Source organism: Mercenaria mercenaria, chromosome 15, assembly GCF_021730395.1.
Source record: "Mercenaria mercenaria strain notata chromosome 15, MADL_Memer_1, whole genome shotgun sequence".
NCBI lineage: Eukaryota > Metazoa > Mollusca > Bivalvia > Venerida > Veneridae > Mercenaria > Mercenaria mercenaria.
In genome coordinates this window covers 65,142,711-65,155,218 of record NC_069375.1, presented here as the reverse complement: position 1 = coordinate 65,155,218, position 12,508 = coordinate 65,142,711, and the positions used below count along the sequence as shown (strand labels likewise).

The following is a 12,508-nucleotide window of genomic DNA, read 5'->3' as shown; positions in this document are numbered from 1 at the left end:
TGTTTGTTTATGGAGAAAAAGAGAGCTGAGAGTTCGCTTATTTTATCTTTTTGATTTAGGATAAAAAATGAAAGGCAGTTAACTCCAGGATAGACTTGTGAAGTTATAGACTGGTACTACTAGATTGGAACAGTTGATTTTGAAATTGATTGGAGGAGATTGAATATTTTAACCAGGTAAGTTTATGTATTTTCAATTTTGATGTTGCCTTTTCGACTTTCTGTAGCCAGTCAGCTCTGGTCAATAAGGAAGGTGCAGATCTACAGGGTTGTGAGTTTGATCCCCCTGTGTGCTATGTTCTCCGTGACAATTTAATGAAAGACTGTGTCTGAAGTTGTTTTGTCCTCGACCTCTGCTTCGTGTGGAGAGATTGGCAGGAACCAGGAAAACTGGTTACATTTAACTGCCTTCCATAACATAACCAATATTCTATTGAAAATAGACAAACAATTTCAGATATCCAGAGGCTGAGTCTAAGGATAAGGTAGATTATTTCAAATTAGTTATCCCTCCCCATTGTGGATGTTAGCCTTTAGCCTGCTGACGGAAAATGATTTTGCCTTTACGACCAGTGCAGACCAAGATCAGCCTATACCTAAATCAGTAATTTTTCAATGAACACCCCTTTGAATGATAAATGGTACTGCCCATATTGAATGGTGGACCAGTCCATTTCAGAAATTTAGCAGGGTTAAGGTTAACTCTGCTTGGGTTGTCTTGTTGGAAAGTCGTCCAGCTAGCTTGAGGAAGGTCGGTGGTTTTACACGAGTGTTTCTCATGCCTGAAATAATGCCTGTAGAGGACACCCATGAACATTCTCCAGATTAAATTCTAGAAATCAGTGCATTTTTGAGACACAAGACAAATCCTCTCCATGTTTGTTGAAAATTTAATTTGGTAAAAAAACAGCCTTTGACACATGAAGATTTTATAAACTGTCACTGTAAATTACAAAAATAATTAATTCCAAAGGAGTAGAATGACTTGAGATGTGTTTGAAATGATGAAGAAAACTTTTGTTAATGGCTGCTTTGAACAGCAGAAGTCTGTACAAAAGAATAATCATATTTTTTCTATTCAGCCACTAGACTACTTTCTTATCAAATTAACTTGTCCAGAAAAGTAGCCACTTCTGTAGTGAATTAACCTCGCTAACCTAACAACCTTTGTATAACAGTCGCTTTCTTAGTATATTTACCCGTCTGGAGCAACAATCTCTGTGCAACATCCACTTTCTTTGTGAATTAACCTCTCTTAATGACAATCTCTGTGCAACATCCACTTTCTTTGTGAATTAACCTCTCTTAATGACAATCTCTGTGCAACATTCACTGTCTTAGTAAATTTGCCTCTCTGGAGCAACAATCTCTGTACAGCTACTTTCTTAGAGACATGACAATCTCTGTGCAACATCCACTTTCTTAGTGAATTGACCTGTCTAGAGCAACAATCTCTGTACAGCTACTTTCTTAGTGAATTAACCTGTAACATGAGAACCACTGTTTTAGAGAATTAACCTCTCTAACATAACAGTCTCCCTGCAATATTCACTGTCTTAGTAAATTTGCCTCTCTGGAGCAACAACCTCTGTACAACTACTTTCTTAGAGACATGACAATCTCTGTGCAACATCCACTTTCTTAGTGAATTGACCGCTCTAGAGCAACAACATCTGTACAACCACTTTCTTGGTGAATTTACCTCTCTAACCTAACAAACTTTGTACAACAATCGCTTTTTTAGTGAATTTACCTTTCTAACCGAACAACCTGTGTACAACAACGACTTTCTAAGTACATAAACCTCTGTAATGTGACAAACTTTGTACTACAACTGCTTTCTTAGGGAATTAACCTCTCTAATGCAACAACCTTTGTATAACAACCACTTTCTTTGTGAGTTAACCTTGCTAGATTGACAACCTCTATTCAATAATCATCGTTTTACGTAAATTAACCGCTTCAGAGCCACAAACTCTGTACAGCAACCACTGTCTTAGTAAATTTACCTATCTAGAGCAATTATCTTTGTACACCTGCTTTCTTAGTGAATTAACCCCTCTAATGCGACAACCTTTGTATAACAACCACTTTCTTTGTGAGTTAACCTTGCTGGATTGACAACCTGTATGCAACAACCGTTGTTTAAGTAAATTAACCTCTTCAGAGCAACAAACTCTGTACAGTAACCACTGTCTTAGTAAATTTACCTATCTAGAGCAACAATCTTTGTGCAACTACTTTCTTAGTGAATTGACCTCTCTAACATGACAATCTCTGTGCAACATACACTTTCTTAGTGAATTAACCTCTTAATATGACATTATCTCTGTGCAGCATCCACTGTCGTAGTGAATTGACCTCTTTTGCATGATAATCTCTGTACAACAACCACTTTATTAGTGAATTTACCTCTCCAAAGCAGCAATCAGATTTTAGAGAACACACTAGATTGGCTTGCTGTCAGATTCTAGAGGATGATAAGTAGATGATGTTAAAATATTAGAACCTTATTCTTATATATCACCTGATTTAATAGCTGAAAATAATTAAAATCTTATCGCTAGCACTAAAGCTGTCTGGCATATTTATTTCGCAGAAAAAAGGTAATTTGTACAAGATAAAAACACTTGTAAAAGAGCTTTTAGGTACTTTGGGAAGGTGGAAAATTGCAGGTATTCATACATAAGGAAGCATTTTGGATATAAAAGAATTTGAAAACATTCCAGCGAAATCATTTGTATGTCTTATTTTAACACAATCATTGCTGTTAGAACATGTGGTAGCACTAAGGAGCAGTTTTACCATCAAACAGAAACTATATAAGTGAACTTTAAATATCGAAGGCCATTTTGAAGCAGACTTAAATTATCAGTATGGATAGGCAAAGTGTTTGTGAAGTAGTTATTGTCTGTTTCTGTGTAAGTTGTTATAAGTTTCACATTGTGTTTTGTGTAGAAAGTTTTTTAACCTTTACAGTGGTTTGCTGTAGAAATTTTTGTGTAGAAGTTGTATATATCTTTCATGCAACTTCTGTTCTATGCCGAAATTGTTATGATATAATCCTTCTCAGCAGTATTTTCTGCTTCACAGCATTTCTGTGTCCAGTTGTCCATAATTCGAGGGGTATATGCATAAACCACGTAAATCTGATTTTGAATTTTTTTCAGAATTAAGAAAAAACTATTTAGTTTTTCTTTGCACTAGAATTTGATGATACTACTTAATTGTTGGGTGTGTATAAACGTTTGCTAAATGGTGTAATATTCCCTAGTACGCAGCATTATAGGAAAGGGTGATGAATATCAAACTCTGTTTATGCATGCAGGTTTTTATCATTTAATAATTTTCTTTCCGTGCGAAAACCACGTAATTTTTTATACTTCATTTTTCCACAGATATACTGTGCCACTTTAATGGTAAGAGTTTTATGCACAACCAAAGTATATCAATTTGCGTTTCTTTTGCAGAAAAGATTTTTCAAAAGTTTAAACATTTAAGTCTGTAAAAACCATGCATATATAGAGACGATATTATTCCATGTTCACAAGTTTTCAAAAAGCGCAATGTCTACTCAAACAAAAAAGATGTGTCTGGATTTGCTCTGTTGTAGTATAAACTTTTTTGATAGTAAATAGCATATTTTGACTAAAATAATAAGGTAATATCAGAATACTTGTTTTTTCCACTAAACATTTCGAGACAACAGTATATTTTAAAATGTGTATAACAACGTCTCTTACGAACTATTTTACACATTAAATGAAATTATTGTTTAGCAATGATTATAAGTATAACAAAGTTATAACACCTCTCTGTATGTTATTTATTAAAATATATGTCTGCTCAAAAACATATACAGTTGTTGTAGCATATTTTGGTGTCATACAGACAAAGAACATTAGGTCATTTAGTCTTATAGAGTCTTCATATGGCATCAAACCATACTGTTTCAACAAAATCTAATCCTAGATTCCGTGTCATTAAACCGGTTCTCATATACCATCAAACTCAAAAACTATCACAATGTTCTTTGCTTTGAGATTTACATTTCTTAATAGACATAGAATTATTTTGATATCAAATTTTGTGCAACATTTAGTTCCCTTTTCACTTCATGCTCAAAAGATTGTCATTTATCACTAAATTTTATAGTCCTTTAAAATTATGACTAGATCTTAATTATAATCTTTAGGTTTATGAATCGCTTCTGCAGTCAATGCGTTTATATACAATAGTTAAGCAACCACTGATGTTCGGATAGTTGTCTGATTCATCACCATCAGATTCCTCTATGTCTGACTCTGGTAATCTATCCTTCACTGGGGCACTTGATGGTAAGTTTTTGTAATACTCAAGACGTGATAATCTTTAGGAATTGCTCCATTCTTACACAATGTCATTAAGTCTTTCTTCTTAGCTGCAGAGACAGAGAGTTTCTGTCTGTATTTGTTGGGTACAACCTCGTTGAGTTTGATGTCCTTTGCGATCTTAATCGCTGTAAAATCATCCCTAAGATCGTTCTTGAACAGCATAGTATCGGGCAAGTATTTCACAAAACGCATGTGTCGAATCTGAATCCTTGACACCTGAAAACAAATGTAAGAACTGTACATTTTTGCAAAATTAAGTTTACTATTATAATAAATATTTAGAAATAATAAACTAAAACTACTGTTTTAACAGATGCGAATTTATGATTATTGTTTTGTATGCAATTAAAAATATGAATATTGTAAGTTATTAATATTATGTAAGTCTCTGGTGAAGCCTTTCGTTTTCTTACTAAATGCCTTTTCACGGGAGTGTTGTAATTTGCAGGCTTTCTCGGAGTAGCATTTACATTTTTAGCTCGACTATTCGAAGAATAGTCTAGCTATTCTACTCACCCTGGCGTCGGCGTCGGCGTCGGCGTCGGCGTCACACCTTGGTTAAGTTTTTGCATGCAAGTACATACAGCCATCAGTGAAAGGCATATAGCTTTGAAACTTATTTCTTCTTTTTCTAGGTCAATTACCAACCTCTCTGGGTCAAGTCCCATAACTCTGACATGTATTTTGAGCAAATTATGCCCCCTTTTGGACTTAGAAAATTTTGGTTAAAGTTTTACATGCAAGTTACTATCTCCAAAACTAATGCAGATATTGATTTGAAACTTCACATGTGTCTTCGGGGTTATAAAACTAGTTGATAGCAGCAAGTCCCATAACTCTGACTTTCATTTTGGCCAAATTATGCCCCCTTTTGGACTTAGAAAATTCTGGTTAAAGTTTTGCGTGCAAGTACATACAACTATTTCTAAAAGGCATATAGATTTAAAACTTATTTTTTCTTTTTCTAGATCAATTACCAACCTCACTGGGTCAAGTCCCATAACTCTGACATGTTATTTGAGCAAATTATGCCCCCTTTTAGACTTAGAAAATTTTGGTTAAACTTTTACATGCAAGTTACTATCTCCAAAACTAATGCAGATATTGAATTGAAACTTCTCATGTGCCTTCGGGGTTATAAAACTAGTTGATAGCAGCAAGTCCCATAACTGATATGCATTTTGGTCAAATTATTCCCCCTTTTGAACTTAAAACTCTTTTGATATTTAACTTTTTTGGGTAATATTTTCCTGCTTCTGGGTCAATATTTCGAATAGTCGAGCTTGGCTGTCTTACGGACAGCTCTTGTTGTTTAATGGTGTAGACTTTCTTGGAGTAGCACTGACATTTTCGTTTAATGGTGTAGACTTTCTTGGAGTACCATTTACGTTTTTGTTTAATAGTGTAGCAACCAGCTTGTCAATATTATATTCATTTGCATTTTCTTCATTTACAGACTGGTTCTGTGTATCAATGTTATTGTCAACCGTACATGCGTCATAGTGTTCTATAAGTCCTGGAATAGAAATATATGCCAGGTTAATGATATCACTTGGCGCTGGTTCTGCAAGATTTGGTTATATCTTCGTTTGTATAAATGATAACACATTTCTTCTCAAAATTTGCTAAAGATAGTGGCAAAAAATCAGCCACTCTGTTTGACTAATATCCATCACGTTTAAGATTTTCTACCTCATTTAGATATTCAATCAGAAAGACTTTGTCATCATCAGGTTTGTGCTTATTGAGTAGAAAGCAGGCATAATCCTCAGAGTTTTCCTCAAGATGTTCACTTAATAGCTCCCTTATTCCTCTGCGGTTTTATTTGATCCACTTGATTTTATTGAAGCTTCAAAGAAGCAATTCCCATGGCCTGGTACTTTAGCCCGTGTTAGAGAACTCTTTGTGAGAAGTCCATCTATTGTTCTTTCAGCTACCCTGATCCTTGCGTTTTGTATAAGATTTTCCTTTATACTTGCATTTACTGCTACATACTTTTCTGAAATGTCTGATCTTTTATTTCTTTTGTAGATGGAGAGTGTTGTTGATTCTTTTAATGACTTTATTTTGTTGTTGTGGTTGCATTTTAGGACGCTTATGAGATTTCTAAGTGCATTTTCAATTAGTTTTTTAGTTTTCTTCTTTCGATTACGGTCTCTTTTTGTTTTTTCCGATGCATCTGACATAGATTCGGAATCGGTGGAATTCAGATCTTTGGATGAAAGATGATATGTTTATCTAACCCACTGTCACTATCAGAGCTATCCTTTTCATACGACTTTCTTTTTCCAAGTCCAACAAAATGGCTGAGAGGAATATTTTCGCTTTCACTTCCACTATCAACGTCGTCCTTTCTTCCATTAGTATTTTCATTGTCAATATACCCAGTAGGCGAGTAGGCTTTTTGCGCCAATTTTTTCGTTTGGGTTTAGGTAATTGGCCTCTGCACATGTCATCCTCATTACATTGCTTTCTCGATGCAACATTTATGACATTTTTGTCACAATCAGTATCTTGGGTGGCAATATAGTAACTTATAACTTTTTCCTGATAGTCTGCTTCGTTTTCAATAATCGTGATATTATCCGTCAGATATTCTGCATTTTCATCGACAGAACACTTATCTTTTGCATTTTGAGTCTTAATATAATAATTTATAATACTTTGACCATACTCTGCTTCAATTTCTATGACCAAGCTATGGTCCGTCTGATCTGCAGCGTTTTCTGTGTCGTTTTCAACAAAAATACTGTCTATCGGTCCCTCCGCTATTTCAACTACCTTACTGTCGTCTACCATATCTGCTGTGTTATCAATAGCTGTTGCCTTTTCATCGACCGTGCTTTTATTTGTTGGATGTACTTCACTGTCAACGGATCTTAAATCAGAAGTTGCAATGTAGTAGTTTATAACATTTTGTTCATACTCTGCGTCATTTTCAGCGACCATGCTAATGTTTGTCTGATATATTGCATTATTAACTATTGTACCGGTGACAATCAAACCTTTCAGATTTTCATCGATTTTAATATCAGCTACCCGAGTTCTTACTGTATTAGAAATGTTGTCAATGTCCAGTGATTTGAAAAACTCATCTTCACTATCAGATATCATCTAAAACAGAAGAAAGCGCATTTAAAATTGTGCAATGATTAATAACTATGATGGCATTAATTAACGATTCAAGAGAAAATCTTTGAAAAAATAAGTAAAATGGTCAATGTAATGGTCACTCTGTGTATATCATTAGCCATTTTGATTTCATAATAAATTAGTTAGTTTCATATTATTGTTTATTTTAATAAGTTTTACTATAATCCATAATATACTCCAACTATTCACTTATTAAGTTTTATATGGAATAAAATAATTAGAATTATTGGTAGAATTATTGGTATAACAATATGGCAAAACTATATTTGTAGCAACTCATAAATTATAATACATCAATTTAATATTCAAAATATTAAATATGCATACCTTTTTAATGGTTATCCCAGCAATTCTTTTTACAAATCTATGTACATTAGACTTGTTATTCTGTAAACTGATATATAAGAAAGTTTGGGAAACATTGTTGAGACATTCCAGATACATTGTTTTATCTTAGAACATGAGTCCTTTGTATTACCATGTTCTCTGGTAAAACCAATTAACACTCATTAAATGTGTTTGTGTTCTGAATGGGGTGAACAACAGATGTTCAACTTGCAAAGCAAAACCACGTATTTTCATTTACTTTATTTTTGCAGAAAAGATTCTTATGACAACATGAACTGTTTCTATGTGCAAAAGTGGTATATTTTTATTTGCGTTGTTTTTGCATAACTGAAATCAATACACTTGAAGAAAACGTTCTGTGCAAAAAGAGTGTGTCTGTATCTAATTGGTTTATGCAGAATATTCTTATTCTATTTTTGAAAAAATATTTAATGCAAAACAATTGTAAATTTAAAGGAGTGTTTGTTGCATAGAACAAATACTTCAATACCGTTGGTAGTTACAACATATATCGCTTTACGTGATTTTTGCACAAACATTAATATGTGATATAATTTACGTGGTTTGATCACAAATCAATATCTCAATAACCAATCGTGCTATAGCCATGAAATTTTGACACATTATGTATCACTCAAAGTTACACCAATTTTTCGCAAAAAGTCAATTTCACAAAATCCATCATTTACGTGGTTTATGCATATACCCCTCGAATTATCCTTCACAGCTGTTTTGTATAGAAGTTGTCATCCTTCACAGCTGTTTTGTATAAAAATTGTTGTCCTTCACAGCTGTTTTGTATAGAAGTTATTGTCCAAATTCACAGCTGTTTTGTATATAAGTTGTTATCCTTGTCAGCTGTTTTGCATAGAAGTTGTTGTCCTTTAAAGCTGTCTTGTATAGAAGTTGTAATCCTTGACAGCTGTTTTGTACAGCTGTTTCGCATAGAAGTTGTTGTCCTTTAAAGCTGTCTTGTATAGAAGTTGTAATCCTTGACAGTTGTTTTGTACAGAAGTTGTTATCCTTGTCAGCTGTTTTGTATAGAAGTTGTCATCCTTTACAGCTGTTTTGTGTAGAAGTTGTTGTCCTTTACAGCTGTTTTGTATAAGATGTTGTAATCCTTGATAGCTGTTTTGTATAGAAGTTGTCATCCTTGTCAGCTGTTTTGTGTAGAAGTTGTGGTCGTCCATCACAGCTGTTTTGGTATAGAAGTTGTGGAGCTTGTCAGCTGTTTTGTATAGAAGTTGTGGTCTTTGTCAGCTGTTTTGTATAGAAGTTGTCATCCTTCACAACTGTTTTGTATATAGAAGTTGTGGTCCTTGTCAGCTGTTTGTATAGAAGTTGTGGTCCTTGTCAGCTGTTTTGTGTAGAAGTTGTCGGATAACAGTTTGACCTCAGTTGCAAAAATGTTTATAATTGAAAACAGGAGTACAACAAAACCACATTTATTTTGATTAAATTCCTACACAAAGACCAGAATCAGTATGTTGTGTGATAGAAAAAGAATTATTAACATAATTTCAACTGAATCATTTATATGCCCTATCATAAATTTTGATCTGCCTGACTGGCTATAATATTGACTTCAGATTTTTGTCTGTCTGAACTTCAACTTTTACTGGCTCCTTGCAGTTGGGCTATAACATTGAGCACCTGGCCTGTACAGCTTTTTATACATAAGGGTTGTGAAATCATTCAAAGTGGTTTTGTGTATTCAAAGTTGCTATATTTTCGTAGCTGTTAACAAATCAATGTTTTTCTTCGGAAAAGTTGCAAGGGATAAGATGATGGTATTAACCCTTATCGTGCCGGACACGACTGATTCTGCCTTTGCGACCAGTGTAGATCATGATCAGCCTGCACATCCGTGCAGTCTGATCAAGATCTGTATTGTTCACTATTCATTCAGTATCTTTTTTGGTAAGCACCCCTTTTAACAGTTAGTGGTACTGTCCATATTGAAAGATGGACAAGTTCATTATAGAAGTTTAGCAGGGTAATGGTTGGTAGAGATGGTTTAAAGCTACAGAAAGATAAATGAGCCGCACATAATTAAGTGGAACACAGTTTTCCGCAATTGTTTATTTCTATTTCTTTACAAATGGCATTCATTTTCAAAGGGGGACAACTTTTTCAGAATATTTTCAGTACGGGACAGTACGGCAGAACATGTAATGGTTAAGTAAAATATTGGTAACGATGTTATTCGTTAATAAAATATTTCTGTGTTTTGGTGATATACTCCTAAACCTTAAATAGTGATCTTCGCAGCTGGTTGCAGTTGTGTTATTTCCTTTTGTTGTTTCGTGCTATAAGGAATATATTTTGTGCTATAAGGAATATATTTTGTGTTGTTTTGATGGTTATTCAAGTTTAGTGAGAGGAATAAAACAGGAAGGATATTAATTACATGCTCTTGGAAGTGTGAATAGTAAAGTTTTTTATGTGAATTAAAATGAAGTAAACAATGACTTTGTCCAAAAGACCGCAATTAAACATGTATAGTTAAGAAAGTAGATCAAGGTTCTGGACACCATGAAGTGCTTCTTGATTCAGTGAATTGTCATGTATGTATTTGTTTTAAGTTACCCTTTACCCTGCTTAATTTTTAAAATGGACTGGTCTGTCATTCAATTTGGGCAGTACCACTTATGTTTCAAAAGGGTGTTCATGGAAAATTTACTGACTGAATAGCAAACAATGCAGACCATGATCAGCCTGCAAGGATATGCATGCTGATCCTGGTCTGCACTGGTCACAAAAGCAAAATCACTTTCCGCCAGCTGGCTAAAGCTTAGGTTAATGTGATTTGGACATGGTTTATTGGACAGTAATCTTTTTTATTTCATATTTTATTCCTGTTATTGGTAATTTTCTCATAGGCAAACATTTAATTTGTGTGTCGTGATTTCCATACCTCAGTAGAAAATATCGAGGAAATTGTACTTGTACTTAACGTTTTGCTGGGAAATTTGCAATTTGATAGACAACAGGCATATTCCCATTGTTCATAATTTGAATATCTTGGTTGTCGATGCTTTTTGAGACTGCTCTTTGATATAATCCACATATTTATAAATATTAATTTACAGTTGTGAATTTTGAGAATGTTAGTAGAAATGAAATTGTGAGGAATGATTGTAACCAATCAGTAGAAATTCAACCCTTACCCTGCTAAATTTCTATAATGGACTGGTCCATCATTCAATTTGGGCAGAACCATTTATCATTGAAAGGGGTGTTTACAGAAAATTTACTGACTGAATAACTAACAGTGCAGACCATGATCAGCCTGCATGGATGTGCAGGCTGATCTTGGTCTGCACTGGTCGCAAAGGCAAAATCCCTTGCCGCTAGCAGGCTAAAGGTAAAAATGTCCATTTGTCCATCAGTTTTTCTACAGCATCAATAGCTGGATATTTTACTTTAAATTTAGATATTAATAAAGTGCCCTCTATGGCTGAAATAAGGCCCAGAGGGAGACCACCATCAAAAGCTGTAAATTTGCCAATCGACTTACAGTTTGCAGATAAACCCAACAACAACAACAACAACAAAAATGCCTGAAATTAACTGTAATAAAGTAGACTAAATGCTGTTTCCTTTATTCCAGGGCATGGACTGTACATGTATGGAGTTAGCTCTGGAAGGTGAGAGGTTGTGTAAGGCGGGCGACTGCCGCACAGGTGTACAGTTCTTCGAGGCAGCAGTGAATTCTGGGACAGACGATCTCAAGACATTGAGTGCAATTTACAGTCAGCTTGGGAACGCATATTTCTATCTGCAAGAGTTTGGAAAAGCACTGGAATATCATAAACATGATCTCAATCTGGCAAGGTAAATAAACGCTGCTAAATTTCTATAATGGACTGGTCCATCATCCAATTAGAACCATACCACTTATTATTCAAAGGGGTGTTTACTTAAAATTTACTGACTGAATAGCAAACAGTGCAGACCTTGATCAGGCTGATCTTGGTCTGCACTGGTCGCAAAGGCAGAATCACTTGCCGCCAGTAGGCTAAAGGTTAATTGTAAGAAAGTTCGAGTAGAAATCATCCGCTTTTGTCCAGATTCTAGACTTGGGCTAAATTGATCGAAGTTACCAGACAAAAATGATAAAAACTTAAATTGGAACTCATTAGCCAGATCTACTGTGAAATCATTAATATTCGTGGGGGACTAATTTTTGTGGATTTTGTCTGAGTCAATCCACAAAATTTAATACCAACGAACAAGTAAAAATCCCATTCATTTTATATTTAAAAGTTGAAATCCACGAATTCATATCCCTGCGAAATTGCTGTTTTGACCAAAACCAGGAAATTTCATGCCCACGAAATTAAATGATTTTACAGTATTTGCCTTATTAAATTTTGGATTAAAATGCAAATTGTTACAAAATGCAAAACAAAAATTACTGTCTGTGTCTGTCTTTATTCAGAATTTTTACCAACATTATGTTTAAGTTACCAAATAAGGCGTATACAATGTCATTGACTTAAAAAAAGAAGGATTTTAGGGAATTTTCTTTTTCATTTGAAATGCCAGAACATGCTTACTAATACAATAGAAATGATCATAAAAATGGAGGAAAATTGGAACATGCAACCAAGTTGTGGAATGTATATACTT

The 12,508-nt window shown here is 34.3% G+C and overlaps 1 protein-coding gene and 1 long non-coding RNA gene across 8 annotated transcripts in view; one reads left to right on the top strand and one right to left on the bottom strand.

Annotated features, from left to right (window-relative positions):
* LOC123527282 (G-protein-signaling modulator 2-like) overlaps positions 1–12,508 on the top strand; it is a 100,403-nt gene that overhangs the window by 55,065 nt on the left and 32,830 nt on the right. For 5 of the 7 annotated variants that reach the window (XM_053525479.1, XM_053525476.1, XM_053525478.1 and 2 more), the window contains exons 4-5: positions 60–176; positions 11,487–11,710. In XM_053525479.1, the coding sequence (XP_053381454.1) occupies positions 11,490–11,710 (221 nt within the window). In that variant the 5' untranslated portion in view covers positions 60–176; positions 11,487–11,489. Of the gene's footprint in view, positions 1–59; positions 177–10,317; positions 10,441–11,486; positions 11,711–12,508 lie in introns of those variants that run through there. The other 2 variants (XM_053525483.1, XM_053525482.1) reach the window with 2 other exon arrangements.
* Positions 3,811–4,848, bottom strand: LOC128549138 (uncharacterized). The gene is made up of 2 exons (XR_008367481.1): positions 4,786–4,848; positions 3,811–4,588 (listed from the first exon to the last, which is right to left on the bottom strand). It is a non-coding gene; the product is annotated as an uncharacterized LOC128549138 (long non-coding RNA).